This window comes from Coturnix japonica, unplaced genomic scaffold (genome assembly GCF_054131305.1).
Source record: "Coturnix japonica strain WE unplaced genomic scaffold, WE-NBRP24 Scf041, whole genome shotgun sequence".
Classification (NCBI taxonomy): domain Eukaryota; kingdom Metazoa; phylum Chordata; class Aves; order Galliformes; family Phasianidae; genus Coturnix; species Coturnix japonica.
This window is the reverse complement of record NW_028188944.1, coordinates 4,334,922-4,349,788: the sequence shown is the minus strand read 5'-3', so window position 1 is coordinate 4,349,788 and position 14,867 is coordinate 4,334,922. Positions and strand designations below refer to the sequence as shown.

At 41.1% G+C, this 14,867-nt stretch overlaps 1 protein-coding gene across 1 annotated transcript in view; it reads left to right on the top strand.

Moving 5' to 3' along the window:
* The window catches only part of LOC146752855 (uncharacterized), a 112,639-nt gene extending 101,849 nt beyond the window's left edge, over positions 1-10,790 (top strand). Inside the window, exons 4-6 of the mRNA XM_085531301.1 lie at positions 9,766-9,942; positions 10,525-10,617; positions 10,768-10,790. Of these exons, the coding sequence (XP_085387427.1) occupies positions 9,766-9,942; positions 10,525-10,617; positions 10,768-10,790 (293 nt within the window). The remainder of the gene's footprint in view (positions 1-9,765; positions 9,943-10,524; positions 10,618-10,767) is intronic.
* Positions 10,791-14,867: the final 4,077 nt, after the last annotated feature.

Below are 14,867 nucleotides of genomic sequence, written 5' to 3'. Positions count from 1 at the left end.
GAGGTTTCTAAGCATTAAGGCCTCTATGCATTGAGGTTTGTAAGCATTTGGGATGCTAAGCAATGAGATTTCAAACAATAAAATTTCTCAGCATTGAGGTTTTTAAGCATTGAGGATTCTAAGCATTGAGGATTCTAAGCTAAGCATAGAGCATGCTAAGGATTGAGGATGCTAAGCACTGAGGTTTCTAAGCATTGGGGATTCTACGCGTTGAGGATGCTAAGCACTGAGGATTCTAAGCACTGAGGTTTCTAAGCAGTGAGGAATCTAAGCTAAGCACTGAGGATTCTAAGAATTGAGGTTTCTAAGCATTAAGGACTCTGTGCATTGAGGTTTCTAAGCATTGAGGATCCTGAGCTTTGAGGATTCTAAGCATTGAGGATTCTAAGAACTGAGGATTCTAAGCATTGAGGATTCTAAGCATCGAGGATTCTAAGCATCGAGGATTCTAAGCTAGGCATTGAGGATTCTAAGCATTGAGGATTCTAAGCATTGAGGATTCTAAGCAATGAGGATTCTAAGCATTGAGGATTCTAAGCATTGAGGATTCTAAGCATTGAGGATTCTAAGCATTGAGGATTCTAAGCATTGAGGTTTCTAAGCTAAGCATTGAGGATTCTAAGCATTGAGGATTCTAAGCATTGAGGATTCTAAGCATTGAGGATTCTAAGCATTGAGGATTCTATGCATTGAGGATGCTAAGCATTGAGGATGCTAAGCATTGATGATGCTAAGCATTGACGATTCTAAGCATTGAGGATTCTAAGCTATGTAATGAGGATTCTAAGCATTGAGGATTCTAAGCTATGCATGGTGGATTCTAAGCATTGAAGATTCTAAGCATTGAGGATTCTAAGCATTGAGGATTCTAAGCCAAGCATTGAGTTTTCTAATCTTTGAGGTTTCTAAGCATTAAGGCCTCTATGCATTGAGGTTTGTAAGCATTTAGGATGCTAAGCAATGAGGTTTCAAACAATAAAATTTCTCAGCATTGATGTTTGTAAGCATTGAGGATTCTAAGCATTGGGGATTCTAAGCTAAGCATAGAGCATGCTAAGGATTGAGGATGCTAAGCATTGAGGTTTCTAAGCATTGGGGATTCTACGCGTTGAGGATGCTAAGCACTGAGGATTATAAGCGTTGAGGTTTCTAAGCAGTGAGGATTCTAAGCTAAGCACTGAGGATTCTAAGTATTGAGGTTTCTAAGCATTAAGGACTCTGTGCATTGAGGTTTCTAGCATTGAGGATCCTGAGCTTTTAGGATTCTAAGCTAAGCATTGAGGATTCTAAGCATTGAGGATGCTAAGCATTGAGGATTCTAAGCATTGAGGATTCTAAGCATTGATGATTCTAAGCTGAGCGTTGAGGATTCTAAGCATTTAGGTTTCTAAGCCAAGTACTGAGTTTTCTAATCTTTGAGGTTTCTAAGCATTAAGGCCGCTATGCATTGAGGTTTGTAAGCATTTGGGATGCTAAGCATTGGGGTTTCAAAGCAATGAAATTTCTCAGCGTTGAGGATTCTAAGGAATGAGGATTCTAGGCATTGAGGGTTCTAAGAAATGCATGGATGATGCTAAGCATTGTGGATTCTAAGCATTGAGGATTCTAAGCTAAGCATAGAGCATATTAAGGATTGTGGATGCTAAGCATTGAAGTTTCTAAGCATTGGGGATTCTACGCGTTGAGGATGCTATGCACTGAGGATTCTAAGCATTGAGGTTTCTAAGCATTGAGGATTCTAAGCTAAGCACTGAGGATGCTAATTATTGAGGTTTCTAAGCATTAAGGACTCTGTGCATTGAGGTTTCTAAGCATTGAGGTTTCTAAGCATTGAGGATTCTAAGCTAAGCATTGAGGATTCTAAGCATTGAGGATTCTAAGCTATGCATTGAGGATTCTAAGCATTGAGGAGTCTTAGCATTGAGGATTCTAAGGTATGCATTGAGGATTCTTAGCATTTAGTACTTTAAGCATTGAGGTTTCTAAGCAATAAGGTTTCTCAGCATTGAGGATTCTAAGAAATGAGCATTCTACACATTGAAGATTTTACGCGTTTAGGTTTCTAAGCATTGAGGATTCTAAGGTATGCATTGAGGATGCTAAGCAATGAGGATGCTAAGCATTGTGGATTCTATGTATTGAGGATTCTATGCATTAAGGACTCTAAGCATTGAGGTTTCTAAGCTTTAAGGTCTCTATGCATTGAGGTTTCTAAGCATTGAGGATTCTAAGCCAAGCATTGAGTTTTCTAATCTTTGAGGTTTCTAAGCATTAAGGGCTCTATGCATTGAGGTTTCTAAGCATTAGGGATGCTAAGTATTGAGGTTTCCAAGCAATAAAATTTCTCAGCGTTGAGGATTCTAAGCTATGAGGATTCTAGGCATTGAGGTTCCTAAGCAGTGCATGGAGGATGCTAAGCATTGAGGATTCTAAGCATTGAGGATTCTAAGCTAAGCATAGAGCATACTAAGGATTGAGGATGCTAAGCTTTGAGGTTTCTAAGCTTGGCATTGAGTATTCTAAGTATTGAGGTTTCTCAGTGTTGCGGATTCTAAGCATTGAGGATTCTAAGCATTGAGGATTCTAAGCAGTGAGGATTCTAAGCAGTGAGGATTCTAAGCAGTGAGGATTCTAAGCATTGAGGATTCTAAGCATTGAGGATTCTAGGCATTGAGGATTCTAAGCATTGAGGATTCTAAGCCAAGCATTGAGTTTTCTAATCTTTGAGGTTTCTAAGCATTAAGGCCTCTATGCATTGAGGTTTGTAAGCATTTGGGATGCTAAGCAATGAGGTTTCAAACAATAAAATTTCTCAGCATTGATGTTTGTAAGCATTGAGGATGCTAAGCATTGAGGTTTCTAAGCATTGGGGATTCTACGCATTGAGGATTCTAAGCACTGAGGATTATAAGCGTTGAGGTTTCTAAGCAGTGAGGATTCTAAGCTAAGCACTGAGGATTCTAAGTATTGAGGTTTCTAAGCATTAAGGACTCTGTGCATTGAGGTTTCTAAGCATTGAGGATCCTGAGCTTTTAGGATTCTAAGCTAAGCATTGAGGATGCTAAGCATTGAGGATGCTAAGCATTGAGGATGCTACGAATTGAGGATTCTAAGCATTGATGATTCTTAGCTGAGCGTTGAGGATTCTAAGCATTTAGGTTTCTAAGCCAAGCACTGCGTTTTCTAATCTTTGAGGTTTCTAAGCATTAAGGCCTCTATGCATTGAGGTTTGTAAGCATTTGTGATGCTAAGCATTGAGGTTTCAAAGCAATGAAATTTCTCAGCGTTGAGGATTCTTAGGAATGAGGATTCTAAGTATTGACGATTCTAAGCTCTTATGTGAGGATGCAACACGTTGAGGTTTCTAAGCATTTAGGGCTCTTATCATTGAGGATTCTAAGCATTGAAGATTCTACGTTGAGCATTTAGGTTTCTAAGCAATGAGGTTTCTAAGCATCGAGGATTCGAAGCATTGAGGTTTCTAAGCTTGGCATTGAGTATTCTAAGTATTGAGGTTTCTCAGTGTTGAGGATTCTAAGCAATGAGGATTGTATGCATTGAGGATTTTATGCATTTAGGGTTCTAAACTAAGCACTGAGGATTCTGAGCATTTAGGGTGCAAAGCGTTGAGGTTTCTAAGCATTGAGGTTACTAAAAATTAAGGTCTCTAAGCTATAAAGTTTCTAATCATTGAGGATACTAAGCATTGAGGTTACTAAAAATTAAGGACTCTATGCATTGAGTTTTTTATGCATTGTGGATGCTAAGCATTGAGGATTCTAAGCTTTGAGTATTATAAGCATTGTGGATTCTAAGCATCGAGGAATCTAAGCTAAGCATTGAGGATGCTAAGGATTGAGGTTTCTAAGCATTGAGTGTTCTAAGGTTTGAGGATTTCAAGCTAAGCATTGCGGTTGGTAAGCATTGAGGTTTCTAGGCATTGAGGATTCTTAGCATTGAGGATGCTAAGCATTGAGGATTCTAAGCATTAAGGATTCTAAGCATTGAGGATTCTAAGCTAGGCATTGAGGATTCTAAGCATTGAGGATGCTAATCATTGAGGATTCCCAGCATTGAGGATTCTAAGCTAAGCATGTAGGATTCTAAGTATTGAGGTTTCTCAGTGTTGAGGATTCTAAGCAATGAGGATTCTATGCATTGAGGATTTTATGCATTGAGGGTTCTAAACTAAGCACTGAGGATGCTGAGCATTGAGAGTGCAAAGCACTGAGGTTTCTAAGCATTTAGGTTACTAAAAATTAAGGTCTCTAAGCTATGAGGTTTCTAATCATTGAGGATACTAAGCATTGAGGTTTCTACGCATTAAGGACTCCATGCATTGAGTATTTTATGCATTGAGGATGCTAAGGATTGAGGTTTCTAAGCATTGAGTGTTCTAAGCTTTGAGGACTTTAAGCTAAGCATTGCGGTTGGTAAGCATTGAGGTTTCTAGGCATTGAGGATTCTATGCTTTGAGGATTCTTAGCATTGAGGATGCTATGCATTGAGGTTTCTGAGTATTTCAGATTCTGAGCATTGAGGATTCTAAGCTAAGCATTGAGGGTGCTAAGCAATGAGGATTCTCAGCATTGAGGATGCTAAGCACTGAGGATTCTCATCATTGAGGATTCTCACCATTGAGGTTTCTAAGCATTAAGAACTTTAAGCATTGAGGATTCTAAGCATTGATCATTCTAAGCATTAAGGACTCTATGCATTGAGGTTTCTAAGCTTTAAGGGATCTAAGCATTGAGGTTTCAAAGCAATAAGGTTTCTCAGCATTGAGGATTCTAAGCAATGAGGATTCTAAGCATTGAGGATTCTGCGCATTGAGGTTTCTAAGCTAAACATTGAGGATGCTGAGCATTGAGGATGGAAAGCATTGAGGATTCTAAGCATTGAAGTTTCTAAGCACTGAGGACTCTATGCTTTGAGGTTTCTAAGCATCGAGGTTTCTAAGCATTGAGGATTCTAAGCATTAAGGACTCTATGCATTGAGGTTTCTAAGCACTAAGGACTCTATGCTTTGAGGTTTCTAAGCATTTAGGTTTCTAAGCATTGAGGATTCTAATCATTGAGCATGCTAAGCTAAGCATTGAGGATGCTAAGCATTGAGGATTCTAGGCACTGAGGATTCTAAGCATTGGGGATACGAAGCTACGCAGTGAGGGTGATAAGCATTGAGGTTTCTAAGCATTAAGGACTCTATGCATTGAGATTTTTAAGCATTGATGATGCTAAGCATTGAGCATTTTATGCTTTGAGAATGCAAAGCAATGAGCTCTCTAAGCATTGAGGATTCTAAGCATTGACGATTCTAAGCACTGAGGATTCTAAGCATTGAAGATTCTAAACTAAGCATTGAGGTTTCTAAGCAGTGCATGGAGAATTCTAAGCAATGAGAATTCTAAGCTAAGCATTGAGGTTGCTTAACATTGAGTAAGCTAAGCATTGGGGTGTCTAAGCATTAAGGACTCTATGCATAGAGTTTTCTAAGCATTGAGGATTCTAAGCTGTGCATTGAGGATGCTAAGCATTGATGTTTCTAAGCATTGAGGTTTCTAAGCATTGAGGTTTCTAAGCATTGAGGATTCTCTGTTAAGCATTGGAATTCTAAGCATTGAGGATTCTATGCATTGATTGTTCTAAGCCATTGAGGGATCTAAACATTGAGTGTTCTAAGCATTGAGGATTCTAAGTAAAGCATTGAGGCTTCTCATCATTGAGGATTCTTTGCAGACTTGTTTCCCTATCCTTCGCTATAGGTATGCTTTTGTTTCATCAGGTATTAGTTCACTTGGTTGTTTTTTAGTTGCATCATATGGAATATTAGTCAAATGTGTGTAGAATTTCCATCTGCCTTCAGAATTTGGGATTTTGGGATCTGCCCCAAAATGATTTATAGAACCTGACATTCTAATTTCTTGGAGTTAAGGGGCTGGGGGAATAACCCAGAAAAAGAATAACGAGAATATCCATCTTTAGTAGGATGTTAAACTGTACTATGTCTGGATGCTTTGTACATGTATTGGTCTCTGCAGTCATTTCTAATCATTCTGATTCATTGGTGAGTGAATTCATAAAACTCATCCACTAAGGGATGTTTCCAAGCAACTTGGAGCCTGGAATACCTTCACCCAGCTTTGATGGTAGAAAGCAGTTAACCAAGGTGATTTGTAACATTCACTTCTTTGCCATGAGGACCATTGATAACGCATATCGTGTAAGTGTATTTAAGGGAGGGTTATCTCTCTGATAATTCTGGAAAACAGCAGTGGGCCCTGTCAGACTAGGTAAGCTGCCTCTGCATTAAGATGTGTCTCTTTGAGTAGGATTTTGCCAAATGCAGGGTCAGGAAATAAGGAGGAGGTGGGGTAAATGGAGGAGCATAGTATTACATCGTGGAGTAACTGAAAATGTGACAACTTGGGGAAAGATTTTGGGTGGGGAGCGGAGGAAAGTGACCAACACAGGTTCTGCCTCAGAGCAGTCTCAAGTTTTCTGTGATCTCAGTATTTGAAGTTGTTTTTTTTTTTCCTTCTCCTTGAATATATTTGATGTACATCACACCATATCCTGTCTTTGTCAGACTTTGTTTAACTAGGCAGCCTTGGGCAGTTCAGATGTATCCAAGGCAGGATGCAGCCGTGATACACGCAGCAGAACTGCGTTTGATGCTCTTTTTTACACATCATTTGACTCTCAGAATATGCTGTAGAGGTCACACATAATGAAGTTGGGTGGGAATGTTGGCTTTCTTTGTTTATCTCTTATGTCCAGGGGGTAAACTTGAACCTTTGATCTGTGCAGCTCTCATGATAAAGTCATGTTGTATTTAGGAATAAGGGGGAGTGGAGGGAAGGCCTATGTTTTGTGGGCTCTGGCTTGGGGCTGATAGGATGAGAGGTATGCAGAGGCACAGCCAGAATCATTCCAGTCAAGACCTGGATCTAGGTTGAATTTGTCACACGCTCTTTATGATTCCCTTTGACTCCTAATGAAATCCCAGTCTTGTGTCATTTCAAAACCTTGTTCCCTTTCAAACGCTGTGGCCCAAATAGCAGCTTGACAATGCATAGAATTTTAACCCATGTCAGGGCATCTGGAAGTGCACTTCATTTCCCTTCTGTGCCTCTTTTTATGAGGCGAGACATTGATTTGTTAACGGGGTTTCATTCTTTTATTTCAGATTGATCTTTCCCCAACTGATGTCATGATTTCTAACTTCCAAATCAGATAAAATCAAGAGGAAGATCCCTGCAATAGGCAGGAGATTAAGCAACAAGTTAGCAGTACTGTAGGAACAAAGCTCTTATTTTCATGCATATATCCACAGTTAAAATGAATAAAGAGAAGGGAAGGTGGGAGGTGGTTGATACGTTAGATTTATTACTCAAAGGGTTTTTGCTCCATGTTTTGCAAGAGGCATCAGTGCCTTTAATCTCTCATCTCTGGTTTTGTTAGTGGCACGTTATATCCTGGCCATGTCAGAATGTAGCACAGAGTAATGAGACAAGATCTGTTGGATGGGGCTTTATGTAGCACGAAAAGGTTCCTCTGCTCACTCTTTTTATTATTTACATTCCCAGTGAAGGTTACGTGTCATGTGGGCTTTGCAGAGATAAATGGGTAACCTGAGCTTTCTGGCAGCTTCCCCAGGACTTGGGGAGGATTCAGTGTAAGGACTGACTTGGGGATTTTGAAGCATCAAACTCAGTTCTGGGCCCTGAAGGAAACATAGAAGAACATGTGTCTCGGTGTCCTGAGGAGGTGCAGTGTAGCACAAGGTGGTATCAAGGGGCTCTGGACCAAAATTACACTTCAGAACAGTAGGTGTGTCCCAGAGCAGATCAGCAGCACTGGGGTGGCTTCATCAGCACTGCTGTTATGGGGCATAGTGAATCAAGAATGAAGTGTAGCAGCTCAGCTAAGTGCAGAAATCTTGACTATTGCCGGCCAGTTGGTGCCCGGAGATGTGATTTTGGCATTGCAAATATACCTGTCAGGAGGGGAGTGAAGCTTAGAAAGGGAGTTTTAAGTGGAATAGAGATGTTTCCCCACCTGGATCCTATGGATCCACTATTTCCTGGGGTTTAAAATCAGGACTCTCTAGAAGCTTTTGTCACGTTGAATGTTAGACAGAGGTTTATCAGTCTTGAGGAGAGCAGAATTCACATCTCTGCCAGTCTCACAGTATCCTCAATTAGCTGAATTGTGGCAAACCTTCCATTTCTGAGATGTGAAGACCCTTTCTTGTGGTTTCGTTTTCTCATAGAGTAACTGAAGAAAGAATCGCTCAATTAACATGCTGCATGCTTTCCCAATGTATAGAAGAGACAGGAGTTAAAGCCGTTTTCATCAGTTGCAAGGGAGCATGTTTTATTTTGCTTTGTGCTATTTACAGCTGTTGTCCATTAGGAGTCCTCAAGAGCCTCATTCTCAACTACAACAACACAGTCCCATAAGTTTAGCTCAGCAATGAGCCTGCAAAACAGCACTAAATCATGATGATGGGAGAAAGAAGAAAATGTTTGGAAATAGCAAAATGCAACTGATGCCTTTGTGAAAAGTAGTTTTTGCTTGTTGCTGTTTTAAAGCATTACTAAGGTAGACTGTAATGCACAGCATCTAGCTGGAGCTGAATAGAGGTTGTTTTCTAATATATATATGTTTTTGTAATAAAAAGTAAGCAGAACTCCTAGTATGTCTCTATTGGCTGAAGGGATCTTTTACAGTCCATTAGCGCCTTGGGCACTAATGTATACACAGCAGTGAAAATATACTAATCTCAGGGTAAGGTGCAAGAATGATAAAGGAAAAATAAAGATTAGTACACGGCTATTGAATAGCAGAGTTCTGGTTGCTTTACTGGACCACAGTATGATTGCTCTGTATGAATTCGAGTGGAGACTCTGGTCATGCCCATCAAATGCCTATGAATGGGAAGGGGTGAATGTGGGATTGTTTCCAGACCTGTCTACATCCTTGCAGAGGAGTTGGACCAAGTGACCTTTAAGGATCCTTTCCAACTCAAAAGGTTCTGTGATTCCACCTCTGTGTTTCACATTAATTGAGTAATGATTTGTAAAGCTGTTAGAAAACTGAAGGACTTTAGTACAGCTTTGGGAGCTGAGGACATAGAAGCATAACTTGCTAAATCAGCGTTTGCTTACAAGGATGCTCAGATGATACCTTTGATTGTTTTCTGTCCCTTTACTAGAGAGCCTGTGCTCTGACAGAGCTGCAAAAAACATCATGGCATCGTTGTGATTCCCTGTCAGATAGTGGCTTCCACTAAAGCAAATGTGTCAGGTTGATTTGTGACAGCAGCCTGAGATTGTGAACATTCACAGAAGGATAATTTTAAGACACATCATTGCTTTGTCCTTTTCTTTTATTCTCTATGCTTGGCAGGTGTCTACCTCTGTCTTCTTCCCTTGGCCCATCTGTGGATTTTGCTCAACACAGATGGGATTTTCAAACAATCTGCTGTCAAATTTGGTCTCTTCTGAGCATGTGTATACAGAGAGCTTTTGGAGACGTGTAACTAGGCCAAATGAGGGTGCTTTTTCATGGGAATGGCAAATAACGTATCTGATAGCAAGACAATTTTCTCTGCCAAATTGCTAGTCTGCTTTGCAACAGGGGTTCATTAGGCTCTGTCCATGAACTGTTTAGTAAGATTCTCTCTTAAAAAAAAAAGTTGGCATCGTATCTCTGCAGCTTCTGTGCATAACATCTCCATGCCTTTGCTTTGTTTTACAGACAGTCGTCCTTATGTCTTTCTGATGGCCCGTGTTCATCCTGGTGAAAGCAACGCCAGCTGGGTGATGAAGGGGACCCTGGAGTTCCTTGTGAGCAGTGATCCCATTGCTGATCTCCTGAGGAAATGTTTCATTTTCAAGATTGTCCCCATGCTCAACCCTGATGGAGTCATCAATGGCAAGTGCGTTGTAGTAACATACTTATTGTGAATTTTCACTGGGTTTACCTGCAGGCTTTACTGCTGTATACTTAGCAGGCCTAGTCTTCAGTGTTTTGGGCCAGAATTCCTGTTGCCTTTTGCCTTGTGTTTTATTCATCCTGTGATCAGTCCTGTAAGGAGAATGTAAGTCCTGGATACAGCCCAGTGTGCTGTCTCGTGTGCATCAGATATTCATGGTTCTGTACTGTGTGGGGCCGTAAGGTGTCCCAACTGACTGGGTGAAGTATTAGCGATAGCAGACAAACTGAATCTTACTTGCTGAATGGAAAGTTATCTATTCTGCCAAATCAGCAGGGCAAACTTTATCTGCAAGCTGATATATCTGGGAATAACTGGCTTTAATTAATGCTTTATATAACCTGAATGGGGGAAAGATGTAAGGATCTATTAAATGCTCGTATCTTTATGGAAATGTTTCCGTATAATGAAACTCCCTCCTTCTCCTATCTCCTTTACTCTGTTTCCTCCCACATGCTTCTGAAGAGATTCCAAGTCTTTCTGAGCTTATGAATATACCAGTTTCTTTTTGCATTCTTCAGAGCTGCCTTTACATTGCTCCTACCCACATCATCACTACAACCATTCATCTGGTTTCAGGTCAGGTTGTGCTGATCCGGTGCTGAAGAAACAGGGTAAAGACCTTAAGCAAATCTTGAGCTTATTTGGTCCTAATCTAATTCCTTTCTGTTGTGGTCTGGGCTTCAGCAGAGGGCAGCTTGGAGTGTTCTTAGCCTCTGGTCTGCGACTATGAGCATAGTTTTTTGTGTTCCTGTTCTCCCCAGGACATGAGTGTGTTGTAGTTTAGGCTGTTCAGGGGAGCTGGATGCTGCCCCCGAGTATTGGAAGCTTCTGCTGGCACCAAATGTTTCCTTGATTCTTCCAGACAGCAGAAGCAAAAATGAAAGATTGTGGCTTTCTGTTTTTCCTTTCACTCTGCTTAATTAAAGTTTCCAGCAGATGGAGGGCTGGAGGGAATGTCTGACCTTTTTTCTCCAGCTGTCAGGAGTGAGCATAGCAGAGGAAGGGTCCTCAGGAGGGACAGTGTGGCTTTTGGTGACACCTGGAATGAAGGGTACTGTCTGAGCTCATATCACACAGGAACGTGTGGAGCTTCCACTGTAGTTCAACCTGGTGATGAGTAGGAAAGTTTGGTGTGGGATAGGAGCAGAGGTCCAAGGACTTGGCTATGGCTCTGTAGCTAAGCATGAAGCCTGGGGAAGGGAGAGAACTATTCCATCATGCTCCAATTTAAATGCTGTGCTGTGGGGCCTCCCATGGCTCTGTTGCTCTTGCTTCTTCCCATGTGCTTTTTCAGTGGACTGAGGTGTTCCTGCACAGAAAGAAAAGCTTCTTTTCTTGGCCTAGAGTTTATTGGCAGCTTTTTGGAGATGACTTTTAGTCCCTTGCTGCATGTGGAAGCACATGCAGGTTTCTTTGTCCATTAATGTTCTACTTCATCTAGGTTTAAGTGCTGTATTAAACTCTGTTGTCATTCAAATCACTGCCACAAAGGGAAGCTCTTTTTCCAGGAAAAGGGTCTGTAGGCCATTATTGACTGAGTAGCTGTAAACAGGTCCATACTACTTACTTTTAGGTCTCTGTAGCACATTTCAGGAAGCCACTTATTTGCCTTGAGATTTACAATCACGACTGAATGTGTCAAATCCACTGTTTATTTTGAATCATCACTCATTTCGAATCTTCATGCTTTGAAAGTGCATCTTCTGTACTACCCATCCATCCTTCTGTTATCTGGTATTAATCCTGCTCTAGTCTCGTTACCTCGGTATCTTTATATTTAAAAAAGGGTTGAATTCTTTTCTGTTGGCAGTTCTTTTGAAGCTCCTCACTCTCTCCCTCCTCCCCAGTCCTGTGTGCTGGGGTGTGCATAATGCTTCCCTGCCCGTCACAAAGATGAATGCCATCGCACGGTTACAAAGGATTTCTTCCAGCAGCCCAGCTGTGCCCCTTCCCCAGCTGACTCCCTGCTGCAGGCACAGCTCAGTGGAAGAGTGCTCATCCCAGCAGGATACCGTGCAATCACACTTCGAGAGCCTTGTGCAGCAACAAGACGATCAGGGCCTTGGTATTTGCTTTGGTTAATGTGATCTGAAAGTTGCATGCAGAGAATGTTCCTCTGTCACAGATATGATGGCAGTAATGTGATTATGCTCTGACTGTGTGTGGTTGAGCTAGGAAACAGCCTTCCCTTTCACTCCCTTTCACATCAGTCAGTACTATGAGGATTTATTCCTGTCTGTCAGTGATGGAGAGAGTTGAGTCCTGTTGCTGATGCTAAATGAAGGTAGTGGTGATGCAAGCATGTCTGTATGAGTAAGGCTGTCATCACATAAAAATAAAAATCACTACCCAATATCACATATAATTTGAATTTGTTCAATCCAGAGAGTACTGATGAGCAGTTGTGTTCTGTGCGACTGTTCTCATGGAATCATTAAGGTTGGAAAAGAAGTCTGTCATCTGGTCCAACCGTCCGCCTACAACCAGTATTGCCCAGTAAACCGTGTCCTGAAGTACCACATCTCCATGTTTCTTTAAGGTCTCCAATGGATGGTGACTCCACCTCCCTGGGCAGCCTTTGCTCTGTCCTGAATAGCAGTCAGATGTAGGGTTTGTCAAATAAATTTCAGCTGATCTGGTAGTGGCTATATATTTTAATGTTAGACACTACTTTTTATTAAGTGCATCCTGTGTGTTGTCACACAGTAGTGTTTGACCACTGCTGGAAATGGGATGCTGCCTCTGATAGATGTATGGTCTGACCTGATATAGTTATTTGTGTGTTTTTTTTCTTCTTTACAAGTAAAAGTAGTCTTAATCTCCAAGAACGGTGCTATAAGATGGTCCAAAGTGACAGGCATTAAATTACTAAAGGGAAAGTGTCCTTGTAGGCTGATTATCTTGCGAAGGCTGTTCTGTGAAAACCCAAGGTATTGGTTGGTGTTCAGCTGACTGTTTTCTCTCATCCCTTTATCGTCTTTTTAAATTAAATCACGGATTAACAGGAAAGCTAGAGAAGGAATTCCATTCTACACAGCGGTGGAGAATCCATGAAGGAGCACAGCACTTTGATTAGGAAACTGCTGAGTTATACTGGGTGAGTGAGAGACCCGTGCTTTGTTCCTGGCTCTGCTGTTGATGAAGTATGTGACCTTGAGCATTTCCCCCTCCTTTTTTTTTCTTTCCCCTGAGTTTTCTTCCTGGGAGGATGAAATAATGACACACCACAACCTTCACACAGCTTGAAATGAGTGAAATATGTGTACCAGGAGCATTTTCTCTTCAATCTAGTTCTTCTGATTCATCCACTAAAACCAGGGTCAGGAAAGGAACTTGTAAAAGCTTATGACAGCACAAACAGTTCTGTTACAAAGAAATACCCAGCACTGTTGGCTGTTCACACTGTTCCACATAAGCTCATTACCACACAGTGGAGCAACAAGTTGCCTGTGCACCAACACTTCTCCATGCAGTTGTGTACCATCTTGTGACCTGCTTTTAGGCTGTCTTCTCTGTGCACATGCTACATACCCTTCTGTCAACAGCTTGTGTATGCAGCCATTCCTCAGTGTCTGCTCACACCTGCATATCTTCTGCACCCACGTACCTGGTGCTCCCATGTGTATGTTAGCAGTCACAACGTGGTAGTCAGCATTTTGTGGGGATTTTTTTGGCTGGACTTCTTCAGAGTCTGCAGTTTCATATAAATATTGCTATTTATTACCCCTGAATTTAGGGTTATTAATTATATCAGTATAACCTAATTTATATCACCATAAACAGCAATAATAAATAGTGCCAAATGCTAACGCGCAGTGCTTGCCAACCGTGCCCGTGTTTAATGAGTGCTTCCCCCCCACTTCCCAGAAGTATTAAATTAAAAATGATTCGGCCTTGCGATATGATTGATCAAACAAGAGGTGGAACTCCTAGATAAGTGCTTTTGTTTTAAAGAATATTTCATCTTCAGACTGCCCATGCACTGTCTATTATGAGCATCCACAGGTCTTGAACTGCCCAATCTCTCTCTTCCAAGTTCATGTCTCTCTCCTCCATTGCCACCTTCTTCCTTTTTCTTTACTCCCTTTCATGTTTCCTCTTTCTTCCCTTCTGTCTGCCCTTTTCTCGCTTTCCTTTCCCTACTGTTGAATCAAAGAAGCTTTTCAATGAGAGGAACTTGATGTGTTTTTGTAAATGAATTGAACCAATCAGTGGAGATGGGAGCCGGTGAGTCTATTTTGGTAAAGGAAGATTAATTTTTTTGGAAGCAGTGTGACTTCTTCGAAGGCATGGGGTAACCATAGTAGCTGTTAGGAAGAGGAAATCCTGATTTGCATTTTGGATTATAGCCATGGACTATTCTTTATCTGGTTTAAAAACACCCTGTTCCCTTCTGCACCTGCCTTCCCACAACACAGGCTGAGTAAGCTTTGCTGCTGCTTATAGGTAAGGCAGGTGAGCTGGGCTTTTTGTTTGTTTCTCTTTATTGATATTCACTCTCACTTTAGTCAGGCTGTTTGTTCCATCCTGTTTTACTTACAGGGCTTTGTTTATTGCGCCCTGGAATCCAGCAGAGAAAAGCTTTAACTCTGACAATTACAGAAATGGAGAGATAGAAACGTCCTCTGAAAGCCCTTTCAGAACACATTTCTATTGCATGCTCTCAGAAGGGAAACTATTAACTATTAATGTTTCCCACTTACTTTTTGAAACAAGGGCCTTTTTTTTTTTCTTTTCTTTTTTTTTTGAAGGATACTTGTAGGAAGAACAGAAGCAAGCTAGTTCTTCTACCCAAAAGCATTATCTGTGTATATAACTTCTATTTCCTCCTATATTATTGTGCACTCTCCTGCACTGAGAC